This window comes from Haliotis rufescens, unplaced genomic scaffold (genome assembly GCF_023055435.1).
Source record: "Haliotis rufescens isolate VD_foot unplaced genomic scaffold, xgHalRufe1.0.p SCAF_1, whole genome shotgun sequence".
Lineage (NCBI taxonomy): Eukaryota > Metazoa > Mollusca > Gastropoda > Lepetellida > Haliotidae > Haliotis > Haliotis rufescens.
Genome location: NW_025963779.1, coordinates 5041948 through 5056139, shown reverse-complemented (window position 1 = coordinate 5056139; position 14192 = coordinate 5041948). Strand labels below are relative to the sequence as shown.

The 14192-nt window shown below is 42.2% G+C and overlaps 1 protein-coding gene and 1 long non-coding RNA gene across 3 annotated transcripts; both read right to left on the bottom strand.

Moving 5' to 3' along the window:
• Positions 1-210: 210 nt before the first annotated feature.
• LOC124150099 (WD repeat-containing protein 41-like) lies at positions 211-13000 on the bottom strand. The gene is made up of 14 exons (XM_046522013.2): positions 12845-13000; positions 11354-11469; positions 10354-10402; positions 8475-8603; positions 7812-7874; positions 6574-6685; positions 5904-5966; positions 4628-4744; positions 4121-4275; positions 3366-3496; positions 2355-2480; positions 1565-1655; positions 1302-1370; positions 211-750 (listed from the first exon to the last, which is right to left on the bottom strand). Exons 1-14 carry the CDS (start codon positions 12908-12910, stop codon positions 676-678), a joined length of 1362 nt encoding a protein of 453 aa, XP_046377969.2. The 5' UTR covers positions 12911-13000; the 3' UTR covers positions 211-675.
• On the bottom strand, positions 6696-7801 carry LOC125381568. 2 transcript variants are annotated; one of them, XR_007221912.1, is made up of 3 exons: positions 7685-7801; positions 7360-7645; positions 6696-7320 (listed from the first exon to the last, which is right to left on the bottom strand). It is a non-coding gene; the product is annotated as an uncharacterized LOC125381568 (long non-coding RNA). The 2 variants fall into 2 exon arrangements; XR_007221913.1 differs by having other exon boundaries at positions 6696-7411; positions 7451-7645.
• Positions 13001-14192: the final 1192 nt, after the last annotated feature.

The window sequence follows — 14192 nt, the reverse complement described above, 5'->3', positions numbered from 1 at the left end:
GGGCCCTGCCATTTTGTTTAAGGCAAATGCAAGTTATACAAGAGGATGAATCTGATTGGCCAATAGGAGGGGCATAGAAGGGACACTAGTGGTGCTAGTATTGAGCCCAGAAATTCCAGTCTAGTTCGGCAAGGGTGGAAACTCGACTTTATTTGTCAGTTAACTCCCTTGCCTCGGAAGGATGGTAAGACCAAAATACAACACAATACAAATAGTTGCAAGTATATTTATTCTTCATGTAACACATTCTTTCCAGTGCTGTCCGCCAAGTGGAATATTTTGGAATGTATAAGACATCAGTGCTTCACTTAAACACCTGAGTACTCAGTCTAACAACATTATCACTCTGTGAAAACATGACCAATGGATCCACGGTGAGTCAAGGTTTTCCAGCCGAAATGCTCCCTTACAGCAGGGCACATCAGATATCTGCAGAAATGCTTCATACAGAATGACAAACCATTTTTGCAAATTCCTCATTTAACAGTCCTGGGTTCCGCTGTACAAAACAACCTTAGTGCTACGACTGTCGTAAGCCGATGTTCAAGTATGGGAGTTACGATCACCTTAGCGCTAAGATCCCTTTGCACAACAACGGCATGGTCTCCTTCAGTTTGTGGAGGCCACCTTGAGACTTGTTGACAATTGCACGTTCCCGTCTCTCCCAGCAACATCTCACACGATGCCGTCTACTGACAGGAGAATCTCCCGCACTTTCTGGTTCCTTCTTACTTTCTGGAGCTCAGCATTCTGAAATTAAAAAAAACAGGTCAGGTCAAAATTTCAACTCCCCCAACATGTCAGTTTTTATAGATTTTGAAACAGAAACATAATTAGGAGTTGTGTGAACATTCATATGCCGTGATGGGATTGTCTCAAAGATTGTTTACCAGTAAAACACCTGAAATATTGCCTGTCTGACGTTAAATATGAACTCACTTTTTTAATAAGAGGCATGTCAAAATGGTTAATCAGAATTGGATTCTACCATGACTTAGGAAAATATTCAAAACTAGTTTGGTAGTATTTGAGGGAGTTTTGTTTTATGCCACTTTTAGCAATATTCCAGCAATATCACAACGGGGTACACCAGAAATGGGCTTCACACATTGTATTCTTGTGGAGAATCGAACCAGGTCTTCAGCGTGACGAGCGAACGCTCTAACCACAAGGCTACCCACCGCCCCCGGTAGTAGAGTGTAAACATGGTTCTATATTCGTACTGTACATGTTAGAGAGGGGTAGGGGAGTCTCATCTGTCAACTTGTCCAGTATATATACTAAACCCTGATAACCCTCACCTTCCACACAATGACCAGGCCATCCGTGCCACAGGACACCAAGCCCTCATGGTCAAAGTCCATAAATGTCTGCAATCAGAAACACTAAGCAAATGATACAGTGGTAAACTTAATTAAATTGTTTTCTTCATTTCTATTTAGACCGATGTATTCAATTCCTGTTACTTTGACTTAAGAATATTTTATATACATTGGATTAAATATTTGTTACGTAGCTCATGTTACAGGGAGTCTGGTTAAAGAGTTGATGTTACCATGGTTACCTGCACAGACCCTGAATGGGCCACACATTCTCCTAGTAATGACACGTCCAGTGTGTGTTCAGCAAAGTTGACTTGCTTCAGTTGCTCTCCACTGCAAGGAAGTAAGGTGAGGTGAAATGGGGTTTAACGTCGCGTTCAAGATTGTTGCACTTACACAGCATCATGCATGCATGTGTGTGGCTGCTTGTACTAGTCGGGACTGACGCCGATTTTATAGTGCTAGCTCACTGAGATACCATGCCGAAGTTTAACATGAATACCCCACTCAGACACAGTATACTGAATCCGAGCCAAACAGTCCTTGTGTTATCACCTTGATGCCAAGCACCAGACAGGGTGACAAGTACCATCAATTAACGTCTTTTGGGATAACGCGGCTTGGAATCGAACCCCGGACCGGGTGGATGCTCTACCACTAGACCACGGAGGCAGTTGCAAGCGTGTAATATAATGAAGTGCAGCAAAGGGCTTTCAGTATGAAGTGTTACAATACTTTAACCGGTATTCCGCTGCCCCAAAGAGGAGGAAAATATTAAAAATCAACTGGCATAATTGTGATATCTTTCAACAAGTTTCATATTTTCGGAATCATTTAATACCATGTATTAGGGAATATAAGATAGCTACGTGATAAATCGCAAAGAACAATGAAGAACTTTATTTCTTAATTCAAACCCACAGAGGGATGAAACGGCAGAAATTGCTTATGACCCCTGCAAGAGTCACCAATTCCTTTAAAACATGATGACGGCGATGATAATAACAGTGGTTATCATAAAGAAAGAATTACCTTAGACCAGTGAACCTTTCCATGGGCAACAACAGACTCAGATAATCACCATCATAGTCCCCACAAGCCGGCGCTCGGCCCCACAGACGAATTGACCCGTCCTCCGAAGAGGTCACCAAAAATGCTCTAAAAACATAAATGAATAATACAAAAGATGGAAGCAATTACAGTGAAATTCTCTCAGTATAGACGAGTTTGTTCTTAAACCCCAGGTTCCATGGTGCAATCTTAGTGCCATGAGGATCATAACTCCCAAACGTTAACATAGGCATATGATAGTCACAGTCCTAAGATCACTCAGTTGATGGGTCCTGGACAGACAAGCAAATGAGTGGTTTTATGTCACTGAATGCAATATTCCAGTTTCACCATGGCAGGCGACACCTAGACTGGGCTTCACACATTGTACTCCTGAAATGAGACCTGTTCAAGTGAACTCGTTAACCTCAAGACTGCCCCTCTGGACAAGTACTGGTGGAATCATCTACATATTGTAAAGGGCTAAAAAAAAGAGTCTTGGTTCTCAGGCACCGCCCGCACCATCATAAAGTCCGCCACACATTTTGTTTTCATTTTCATTTTCGATAAACAAAAAAGTCCTTCAAAATTCAACCCATGCTTGCTGTAAAGGCAACTTTGCTTGTCGTAAGAGGTGACTAACGTGATCGGGTGGTCAACCTCCCTGACTTGGTTGATGCTTGTCATCGTATCCCAATTGCATGGATCGATGCTCATGATGTCAGTCAATGGTTTGTCTGGTCCAGACTCAATTTTTATAACGACATAACTCCATACCCATCATAAGTGAATCTGGAAACCTCAAATTCTTCACGATGTACTGTCTGGAATAACCTGTTTTTGTGCCAGTACTCATCAATGGATACATGTTAGGCTTCATACAGAATGTCTATTGAATTATGTGATTTGCATTGGCAAATCCCCTATAAACATATCTGATAATAATTGTATGGTCGAGTCTTAGTCAAAGCGCTTAGAGTTTATCCAGCTTACCCATCACAAGCCAGTCCAATATGGAGAATCTTGGAGTAGTGTGCCGCCAACTTCCTTACAGCGACTCTCTCCTTACCAACACTCACATCAAACATACAGAACCCAGAGCCCATCGCAGCAAACAGGTATCTCTGCAAGGTCAATAAGGGAAAAGGGTGGACTAAGAGATTTTATATTTGTGTTTGACATAAAACAAGTCTTGATTTGTTTTGAGAGCATCTTCCCTAGTCAAGGGAGTTAACTGACTGTAAAAGTCCAGTTTCCACCTTGCCGAACTAGGTCGAACCTTGACACTCAATCGTAGCACCACTAGTTGCTAAGAGTTATGTCCCTTCTATGTCCCTCTTTTTGACCAATCAGATTCCATCTCTCATATCACTTGCATTTGCTTCAAACAAAATGGGGGCGCCCAGTTAAGATCATCTGAACGATAATCAAGATCTATATTGATTAAAAAATTGAAAAGATTTAGAAAATATCTGTCAAAGCCTAGTTGACGTTACACATTCTTTCAAATATTGCAATCAACTGAAACCTGCACATCAGTCACCATGTTGTCACAGAGAGATTCTTGTGATATAGTACATGTCAATAAACTCATCAATCATATAGTTCCCCAAACCAAAACCAAAACCAACACCCCCATCCCCACCCCCACCCCCACCAACCAGCCCCGACCCACCCATCAGGCCATATTGTGCTTTTGTGTCCCTAAGGTGTCATTGTACGTGGAATGTGTAAGACGGAGCTCTGACCTCTTGAACACAGAACATGCTCTGGATACTGTATGGATACAAGTGTTTGTCCCCCACATACTCCGACACAGTGTTGAAGGTCTTGGCAGGCAGAAAGTTCTGTGACGTCCACAAAATAATTGTCCCATCGATAGATCCGCTTGCAAAACAGGACTCTGTAATCCAGACACTGAGACGTCAATCACATCAACCGTCCCAATGGATATTAACAAAAGAATGGTTGCATAACATCACTCAAGAAAATATATAGTTTTTGCTTCTGAAAATCCACTGATGAAATTGCTGGTAATTACCCATGTCTGCATGTAAACAGCACTTCCCATGACACAACACTGGGTCAGGGAGGTGAGTATTTTAAAAGTAGCCTGTTAAATCAATATCATGACGTCTCTGTATACATATGACAAAGAACTATTATGGCAATTGTGCTAATAACTATTGGCTATCTAAATAATACCGCAATGACACAAGACACAGCGAGGCTGAATCTGCAGCAAGATGACGTACCCGAGATGCTGATGAGGCTGTGGATGGCCTCCCGGTGTGAGGGCAGCTTCTTCACCAGTGAGATCTCCTTGTCATCCGGCTCCCCGCCAGTCATCGGGTTCACCACAGAGTAGACGACTACAACACAGTCAGACCCAGTCAGACAGCACCACAACACAGTCAGACAGCACTACAACAGTCAGACAGCACTACAACAGTCAGACAGCACTACAACACAGTCAGCCAGCACCACAACACAGTCAGACAGCACTACAACAGTCAGACAGCACTACAACACAATCAGACAGCACTACAACAGTCAGACAGCACTACAACACAGTCAGCACTACAACACAGTCAGCCACAGTCAGCACTACAACACAATCAGACAGCACTACAACAGTCAGACAGAGTCAGACAGCACCACAACACAGTCAGACAGCACTACAACACAATCAGACAGCACTACAACAGTCAGATAGCACTACAACACAGTCAGACAGCACTACAACACAGTCAGCACTACAACACAGTCAGCCAGTCAGCACTACAACACAGTCAGACAGCACTACAACACAGACAGCCACAGTCAGCACTACAACACAGTCAGACAGCACTGCAACACAGTCAGACAGTCACCACTACAACACAGTCAGACAGCACTACAACACAGTCAGACAGCACTACAACACAGTCAGCCACAGTCAGCACTACAACATAGTCAGACAGCACTACAACACAGTCAGCCACAGTCAGCACTACAACACAGTCAGACAGCACTACAACACAGTCAGCCAGACAGCACTACAACACAGTCAGACACAGTCACCACTACAACATAGTCGGCCACAGTCAAACAACACTGCAACACAGTCACCACTACAACACAGTCAGACAGCACTACAACACAGTCAGACACAGTCAGACAGCACTACAACACAGTCAGACACAGTCAGAACTACAACACAGTCAGCACAACAACACAGTCAGAACTACAACACAGTCAGCACTGCAACACAGTCAGACAGTCAGTCTGCACTTCAACACAGATTACACCACTACAACACATGACAACACAGAGCACACAACAAAAAAGTCGGATCTATACCAGATATCCCAGTGATTGACACCATGAGCATCTTTATGCAAATGGAATACAACAACACACATCAAGTCAGTGAGCCTGACCACCCGATCGCCTTTCATGACAAGCATGGGCTGCCGAAGACCAGTTCTAACCTGCACCTCAGGGAGATGTAGTGTGAGTGGTTCATGCCACAATACACCCTGTCCTCACCAAGTTGCTTGTCGGCAGCTGTGACAATATGATCTGTCTTCACCACAATCATCAGCGAGATATCTGAATACATACCAGCATTACTTAAAAAGACAATCAAAAATGTGAAACAGTGAAATAATGAATGTTATCATTTCTGATGGGTTATCAAAACAATATGTCATCATCACGTTTGTCTTGGGATTTACTCATTGTTTTCTAAACTAAATAGCAAGGAAAGTCAATTTTCTTCCCTCATCCTGTAAAACAACGATCACATCAAATATCATAAACACTGAAATCAATATTCAATGCCTGCAGGTTTGAAAATTAATATACTATTGTTTTATTGCCCTTTTGTCAATATTCCAGCAAATCTAGGAGGTGTCAAGGATGGATTTCACACATTGAATGCAAATGGGGAATCAAACCCTAGCAAACACATTAACAATTGGGCTACCTAGCCACCCAAAGAATTCTTGTGAAGGGTAGCAGAACAGGGTTGAATGCAATACTGTTTTTCAGGAGTCAGAGAGGAGTTGTAGAGGGTGTAGGAAACTTAATTCCATAGCCTTTACGAAATATATGTGTTCTTGCATAATATAAGTTTATACTGAAACAATGTTGAAAAAGTATACTTTTTGGGGGCAGACAATGCACATAAATAAACAATCACATGAATCGAACTCACCTTCTTGATCCTTGCGACGTGCCATGTGCAGGAGTTTGCCATCATGCCTCCACACAGACAAGTGCTCTCCTCCCCCACAGAACATCTCCCCATCCCCCATCATCACCAGACACTGAATACAACATTAAGACAGCTTCAATCTCCACACAAGATCTCCCCATCTCCCTCCTGCCTTTACTGCATGAAAATATTACTTCCGTCAATGCCCAGCCTGGCCTTTGCCCCTGACCTTTACTCTGATCTTTACCCCTGACCTTTGCCCCTGACCTTTACCCCAGCCTATATTCCTGGCATGTTACAATGCCCTTTACCCCTGACCTTTGTCCCTGGGCTGTATCGATGGCCTTTACCCCTGACCTTTACCCTAGACCTGTATCGATAGCATTAAGCCCTGACCTTTACCCCTGGCCTTTACCCCTGACCTATATTGATAGCATTCAGCCCTGACTTTTACCCCCAGCCTTTACCCCAGACCTGTATCAATAGCATTCAGCCCTGACTTTTACCCCCAGCCTTTACCCCAGACCTGTATCAATAGCATTCAGCCCTAACCTTTACCCCTGACCTATATCAATAGCATTCAGCCCTGACCTTTACCCCAGACCTGTATTGATAGCATTAAGCCCTGACCTTTACCCCTGGCCTTTACCCCAGACCTATATCAATAGCATTCAGCCCTGACCTTTACCTCTGGCCTTTACCCCAGACCTGTATTGATAGCATTCAGCCCTGACCTTTACCCCTGGCCTTTACACCAGACCTATATCAATAGCATTCAGCCCTGACCTTTACCCCAGACCTGTATCGATAGCATTCAGCCCTGACCTTTACCCCTGGCCTTTACCCCTGACCTATATCAATAGCATTCAGCCCTGACCTTTACCCCAGACCTGTATCGATAGCATTCAGCCCTGACCTTTACCCCAGACCTGTATTGACAGCATTCAGCCCTAACCTTTACCCCTGGCCTTTACCCCAGACCTGTATCGATAGCATTCAGCCCTGAACTTTACCCCGAGCCTTTACCCCAGACCTGTATTGATAGCATTCAGCCCTGACCTTTACCCCTGGCCTTTACCCCTGACCTATATCAATAGCATTCAGCCCTGACCTTTACCCCAGACCTGTATCGATAGCATTCAGCCCTGACCTTTACCCCTGGCCTTTACCCCAGACCTGTATCAATAGCATTCAGCCCTGACCTTTACCCCTGGCCTTTAGCGCTGGCTGTGTCTCACCTTGATTGAGCTGTTATGTTCGGTGATGACATGTCGACAGGTTCCAGTGTCAATGTCCCACACCTGAAGGAACAAGTCATAAAGGTCGTTTGTGTCTACAGGAGCAATAAAATACCTTTCTCAGACACACAAATTTGATTGACCAAAATGTTTGAAATTTTTTGTACTTTGTGTTGGTAACTACTTAATTACACTGAATTACACTGAACTTTGAGCCTGAAGCATTGACCTGCAACTTGACTCGTTATTTTATAAGGGCTTTTAATTTGATTAGCAGCTAAAGTTTGTTTATTTGTTGTTTAACACCGTACTTAGCAATATTTCAGCTATATGACGGTGGTCTGTAAATAATCGAGTCTGGACCAGACAATCCAGTGATTGACATCATGATCATCAATCCATGCAATTGGGATACAATGACATACATCAACCAAGTTAGCGAGCATGACCATCCAATCTCGTTATCGCCTCTTACGACAAGCATAGTCGCCTTTTATGGCAAGCATGGGTTGCTGAAGACCTGTTCTACCCAGGATCTTCACGGGTTGGCAGGTTATGTATCATTTCATTTTTTAAAACAGCAACTGCAACTTGAAAGAAAGTCTTGTCTCGACCATGTAGACTGGATTCAGAAACATGCAAAACAAGAAGTGATTGTCTGACCCTGATCTGTTTATCGGACGACCCAGTCAGAAGCAGCCAATCATCTGTGAAGTCTCTTCGAGGCATCAACAGCAACATACAGGTGATACGATGGGAGTGGCCACTCAGGACTTGTAGCTTCTTCCCGATCTGAAGCAAACATGGCCACTGCATGACACTCCTGGGAACATCTCTCAGACCAGCGAGTTTATCACTGTAGAAGTTACTAGTCCAATCAGGATAACACTCAGTCCTTCCATAAATCAACAGCCAGATACTGGCCATCAGGAATGCAACAAAATAAAAAATATGGACTTTCCATGACGGCCCTAATCCCAAGATAATCATATTTCTCATATTACTTATATTTTAGACAAGTTAGAAACATGCTGGGTCGACTTTATGAAAAACAATTGGAATAGTCTGTCATACACACCCTTACATAAATATATCCAATACAGCCCATGCAAGTCTATAATAGTTGGCGAGTTTAGATTACTGCAGTTTCAGGAAATGTATGGAGTGGGCTAATTTTCTCTGTATTATATTAAGATATTGAATTAAGATAATCTAACAACTGTTTTTGTCTGTAAAATATCTTCATCTGGGGGATTAGATGTTTGTCTATTAGAACCACTGAACATTTGATTTTTTTCGTTGTGAATTATTCATGATAAGAATTATCTCAATCCCTGTTTTGACCTGACCATGATAATATTGACAGAGGTCGCTTAGTCAGGTTCACAAAAATCTGCCATGTCTCTGGATTCCAGCTGGGTTTTTCAACGATCAAAGTAAAAAAACCCATTAAAGGCAGCATATACATGTATACTGGAACACTGTACATCTTTGTTCTCATGAATTAAACTTCACATTTATGTCTCCAAAATGACTATCAACAATAAGACGGCCTCAATTCACACTTTTGAGAGCAGAAATACCAACTTGAATATAAAAACAAACACAGTTTATTGTGCAGTAGTTGTAACAAGCATATAACAATGTCATTCAAAGAATAGGAAATACACAATAGGCATCTGGAGAGTTATCACTCCTGGGGTCAAGAGTTCAACCCACTTGTGTCAAACAAGGCATCATTGACCACTCCAGCAGTCCAGACAGACGCCACACATGCAACACTGGGTCAAAGGCCGACATGACCCAGCGCGCACCAACAGGCTTCATTACACTCCTCAGATCTACATGATGTCTTGTCATCCGACTTCAAGTTTGTTCACGCCTTATCCAGTACAAATCAGTGAACTGTTTTATTTTATAAATTTCAATTAATTGTTTGCCTTTGAACTTCCTTAATGCCAGCCAACAGAATAAACATATAAACTGTGTGTTGTGTTTAGGAAACCACTGCTTATTGTTTTACACAAGTGCTCTACTCAGCGCTGATAAGGGATCCTATTTCCTGTTTGATTTGATTTGTATAAGGTACGGTTGGATTAAGGTGAAGATATATATAATTCCACTTCGGATTGGGGAGGGGGAGTCGCATTGATATTGAGTCACATTTTTGGCGAGGGGTCAGCAGTCGTATTTATTTGGAGACACATTAATTTCAGGATTTCCAGTATTGTATTGCGTTTGAACTTCCTTAATGCCAGGCAACAGAATAAACATACAAACTCTGTGTGTTTTTTAGGAAAACACTGTTTATTGTTTTTATGGAAGAGCTCTTCTCTGCGCTAATAAGCAGTGCTATTTGCTGTTTGACTGGATTAAGGTAAGGTTAGATTAAGGTAAAGATACATATCATTCCACTGAGGATTTGGGGGAACTCGCATTAATATTGAGTCGCATTTTGGCCAAGGGGTCAGCAGTTGTATAAATTTTGAGATGAATTAATTTCCAGATGTCGGTATTATCTGACTGTCCACATGATGCTCACCTGGATGTCCCATATGATCACCTTCCCATCATCCCCTGCAGATGCACACCTGTAACCATGGAAACAACAATACACAGACAGGTGGGAAGGAGAGACACAGGCTGACTGACATCTGGGAGAATACGTCCAGGTAGTGGAGGAATCCTTCCAGCTTAAGAAGGGAGTAAGAATCTACATCGAAATGCAGCTTATGCAATACCCCAGAAGTTGTTTTAAATAAAGTTGACAGGTTTCGTATTTACTGACATAAGGGGGGCACTCGTCCCTACACTCATCTTAGGCTGTGGGACATGAAACAAAACAAAACATATGGATGACAACTTGTGCATTCTTTCTCGTGACTTCATCACTTGCTTAATAAAAGTGTGAAAATCCACAACAGGGGAAAGAATGAATGGCGTTTTCATGGTCATGGGAGCTTGTGAAAAAGTTTGTTTTGTTGTCTAGCGCAACACTCTGCATTATTCCAGGTATATGAAGGTGGTCTGTAAATAAGTGAATCTGGACTAGACAGTCCAGTGACTGATATAATGAGCACCAATCTAGGCACCTTGGATATGATGACATACATCAACCAAGCCAGTGAACCTGACAACCTCATCCAAATAGTTACCATTTTTTCAACAAGCATGGGTTTCTGTCTGGGAATCTACTTTGGGGACATTATTGGGAGAATCCACTTTGGGGACCAATTTGGGAGAATCCATATTGGAAGAATCCACATTGGGAGAAACCACTTTGGGGACCATATTGGGAGAATCCACTTTGGGGACCATATTGGGAAAATCCACTTTGGGGACCAATTTGGGAGAATCCATATTGGAAGAATGCACATTGGGAGAAACCACTTTGGGGACCACATTGGGAGAATCCATATTGGGAGAATCCACAATGAAACATCGCAATAAACAAAATATGCAGACTAAGAGGTTGTCATTCAGGTATTACTTGTGTCCCGACATAAAGATCCATAATGCAATCACACAAGATTACAATGTACCTTTTGTGATCTATCTTGAGCAGTGTGCGGACGATGTCCGTGTGTTGGTGTAAAACAAGGATCTCGGAGTACGGGTTGTGTGGCTGATCGTCTGTAATCTCCTCCACCTCCACAGACTGAAACACACAGGATGATGTCAATAGGATAAATGAACCATGTGAACTGACTGATCAGAGTTGCAGCTAGTTAACCTGAGTATCTGCTTGAAAAAGGCAAAATAATCACCATTACATTATCAAGCTTCAGTTGCTTGTATATAAATTAATATGCATGAACAGTTTCAGAAACCAAATATTTACAAAACACTATGAGTAACTGACCACGGGGAATGCTGCAATACATTGAGACCTTGGGCATGCATTTATCATATACACGACGGAACAAGCCGATTAAACTTGAATTGTTTTACGAATTGCAGCGCCATCTGAGGTTCTTCATTGTCAATGTTGTCCTTCAGCAGCTTAGTGTCCCCTTTGTGCACTGACGTTCTTTAGTTTGGTTTGGTTGGTTGTTGTTTAACGCCACACTCAGCAATCTTCCAGCTATATGACGGCGGTCTGGACCAGACAATCTAGTGATTGACATCATGAACATCAATCCACGCAGTTTGGATACGATGACATGCATCAACCAAGTCAGCCAGACTGACCACCCGGTCCCGTTTGTCGCCTCTAACGACAAGCATAGTCGCCTTTTACGGCAAGCATGGGTTGCTGAAGACCTATTCTACCCTGGATCTTCGCGGGTCACATACTTTAGTACACATTATTCTTTCTGTACTTATGATGTCTTTTGTTTGTGAGCTGAACATTGGTATCGTTTTGTATTTTTTACTCAATATTTGTACATAAACAATTACCTTTATTTGTAACATTAATTCTTTATTCGTAACATCTGACTATTATTGCAAACGTTTATCCTTTATTTCAATATAGTATTTTTTGACCGGATGGCCGTCCATAGATATCAACACGCATGGTGAATGATAACATGTAGGTAAATATTCAAGGGCTCAAAATTTAATCTAGACACAGTGTAATGTCAACATGATCATGATCTAGTTGACACATTTTAGGGGAGAAGGAATCAGAAGGTATTAATCACATAAACTCGTTACAGGTTAGTAAATAAAAATATATACCCCCTATATATAATTCTCTACTTACATATAGGGGGTATATATTTTTATTTACTGACCAATAAAGAGTTCTTGTATTAATATACTTCCCAAATATTGTATCTTATTACAGTAATGATAACAATTACTCATGACATTGATGAGACTTGTGAGCTGTCAGTAACGGTAAACCATGGCATCACAGCGGGAGCCATGACAACAATGGACACGTGAGAGGTCCCACATATTGGGAAACAGGGGGAGGGTCGCGATATGTTTATCATTTATGCATATCTCAGGTAGATCTACTAATCAGTCATCGCTTTCCGAGTTAAAATATACGATATTTAAAAGAACACCAACATTTACTTCACCTGCTTTTCATCAAGTTTTTCTTTTTCTTTAGGATGCGATCCCCACAGTCGCTGTAGCACTGACATGTTGATATTATGGTGGACTATCGAGATCAGCTGTCGTGAGCAGTGAGCGCTCCTCGCAAGGTGTTTCCTTGTTTCGTGTACGTCACAAGCCAAAACGAGGCTGAGGAAATTCCCTGAGGGGGCGTGTCACGACGAAGACAAGTTTCGCGCCATGCACAGAAATCGCCAGACATAGGAGTGTATTGCTGGTTGTGTAAGCCGAATATCCCAACAGTTGTATACAATTACATTATTACATTTACAAATTATATCTTAATTTTCATTGGTTGAGGAAGTGTCACATGACATTAGCCCCAGTCAATATCCAAGGCCGCAGTTAACTTTTTTTGACAGAGAGGGCAAATATATGCAACTGCCCCGACCCCCCCCCCCCCCCCCCCCCCCCCCCCCCGGCTGGCTACGGCACTGATATCAATAAACATGATATTGCCCTTATAAATGGTCAATCATTGATAAATATGTATTAGTTATAAAGACGTATACTGTATAGGTAAGGCATACAGCGTTCCAGCAACATCAGGGTAGGGGACATCGATAAATGGGCTGCACGTACATTACATGTTTTTAACACAAAGGGTGAAGTTTTGTTTTCATTTTCGTGAGGGAACATTTATTAATTTTAAGACATATACTTGAAAGAATCTCATATTTTCTTTTAAGTTAACAATTCGAAAAGAGTGAGTGAGTGAATGATGTTTCACGTTTTGTTCAACACTATACCAGCTATATCATGGCTGCCTTTGAATAATTGAGTTTGGACCAAACGAACCATTAACTATAAACTTTGGCAACTATCCACGTCACATGGAGACGATGATATGCAATCAGTAGAGGCGTATTATATCGAAGTATACAAGATCTAAGCTTAAAGAAACTACTGGTCGACTCGGAGTCTTAGTGGGGTGTCCATGTTTAACTGGGGCATTGTATCTGGCACCATAAAACCGGCCTGGTAAAAGCCGCCACACATGAGTGTTTGCATGTCGGTGTGTAGTCACAGGGGTGACAGTGTCCATGCCAAACCGGAAGTTGGTAGGTAGCAATTACCATTTTCTCGCTGGACAGTAAAAACTGGGATTTCACCCGAGCACACGGTGAGGGGAGGTGAAATGGGGTTTAACGTCGCGTCCAAGATTATTGCACTTATATAGCAACGTGCATGCACGTGTATGTGTAGCTGCTTGTACTAGTCCGGACTGATGCCGATTTATAGTGCTAGCCCACTGAGATACCATGCCGCAGTTTTAACATGAATACCCCACTCAGACACAGTATACTGACT

Excerpts from the sequence above, each read along its gene's own strand:
- LOC124150099 (XM_046522013.2), bottom strand. The coding sequence starts at position 12,910 with ATGTCAGTGCTACAGCGACTGTGGGGATCGCATCCTAAAGAAAAAGAA. Across the intron at positions 10,403-11,353 it reads CTCAAGATAGATCACAAAAG|GTGTGCATCTGCAGGGGATG; the intron begins GTACATTGTAAT and ends CCATGGTTACAG. Across the intron at positions 4,745-5,903 it reads AGCTGCCGACAAGCAACTTG|TCGTCTACTCTGTGGTGAAC; the intron begins GTGAGGACAGGG and ends ACTGTGTTGTAG.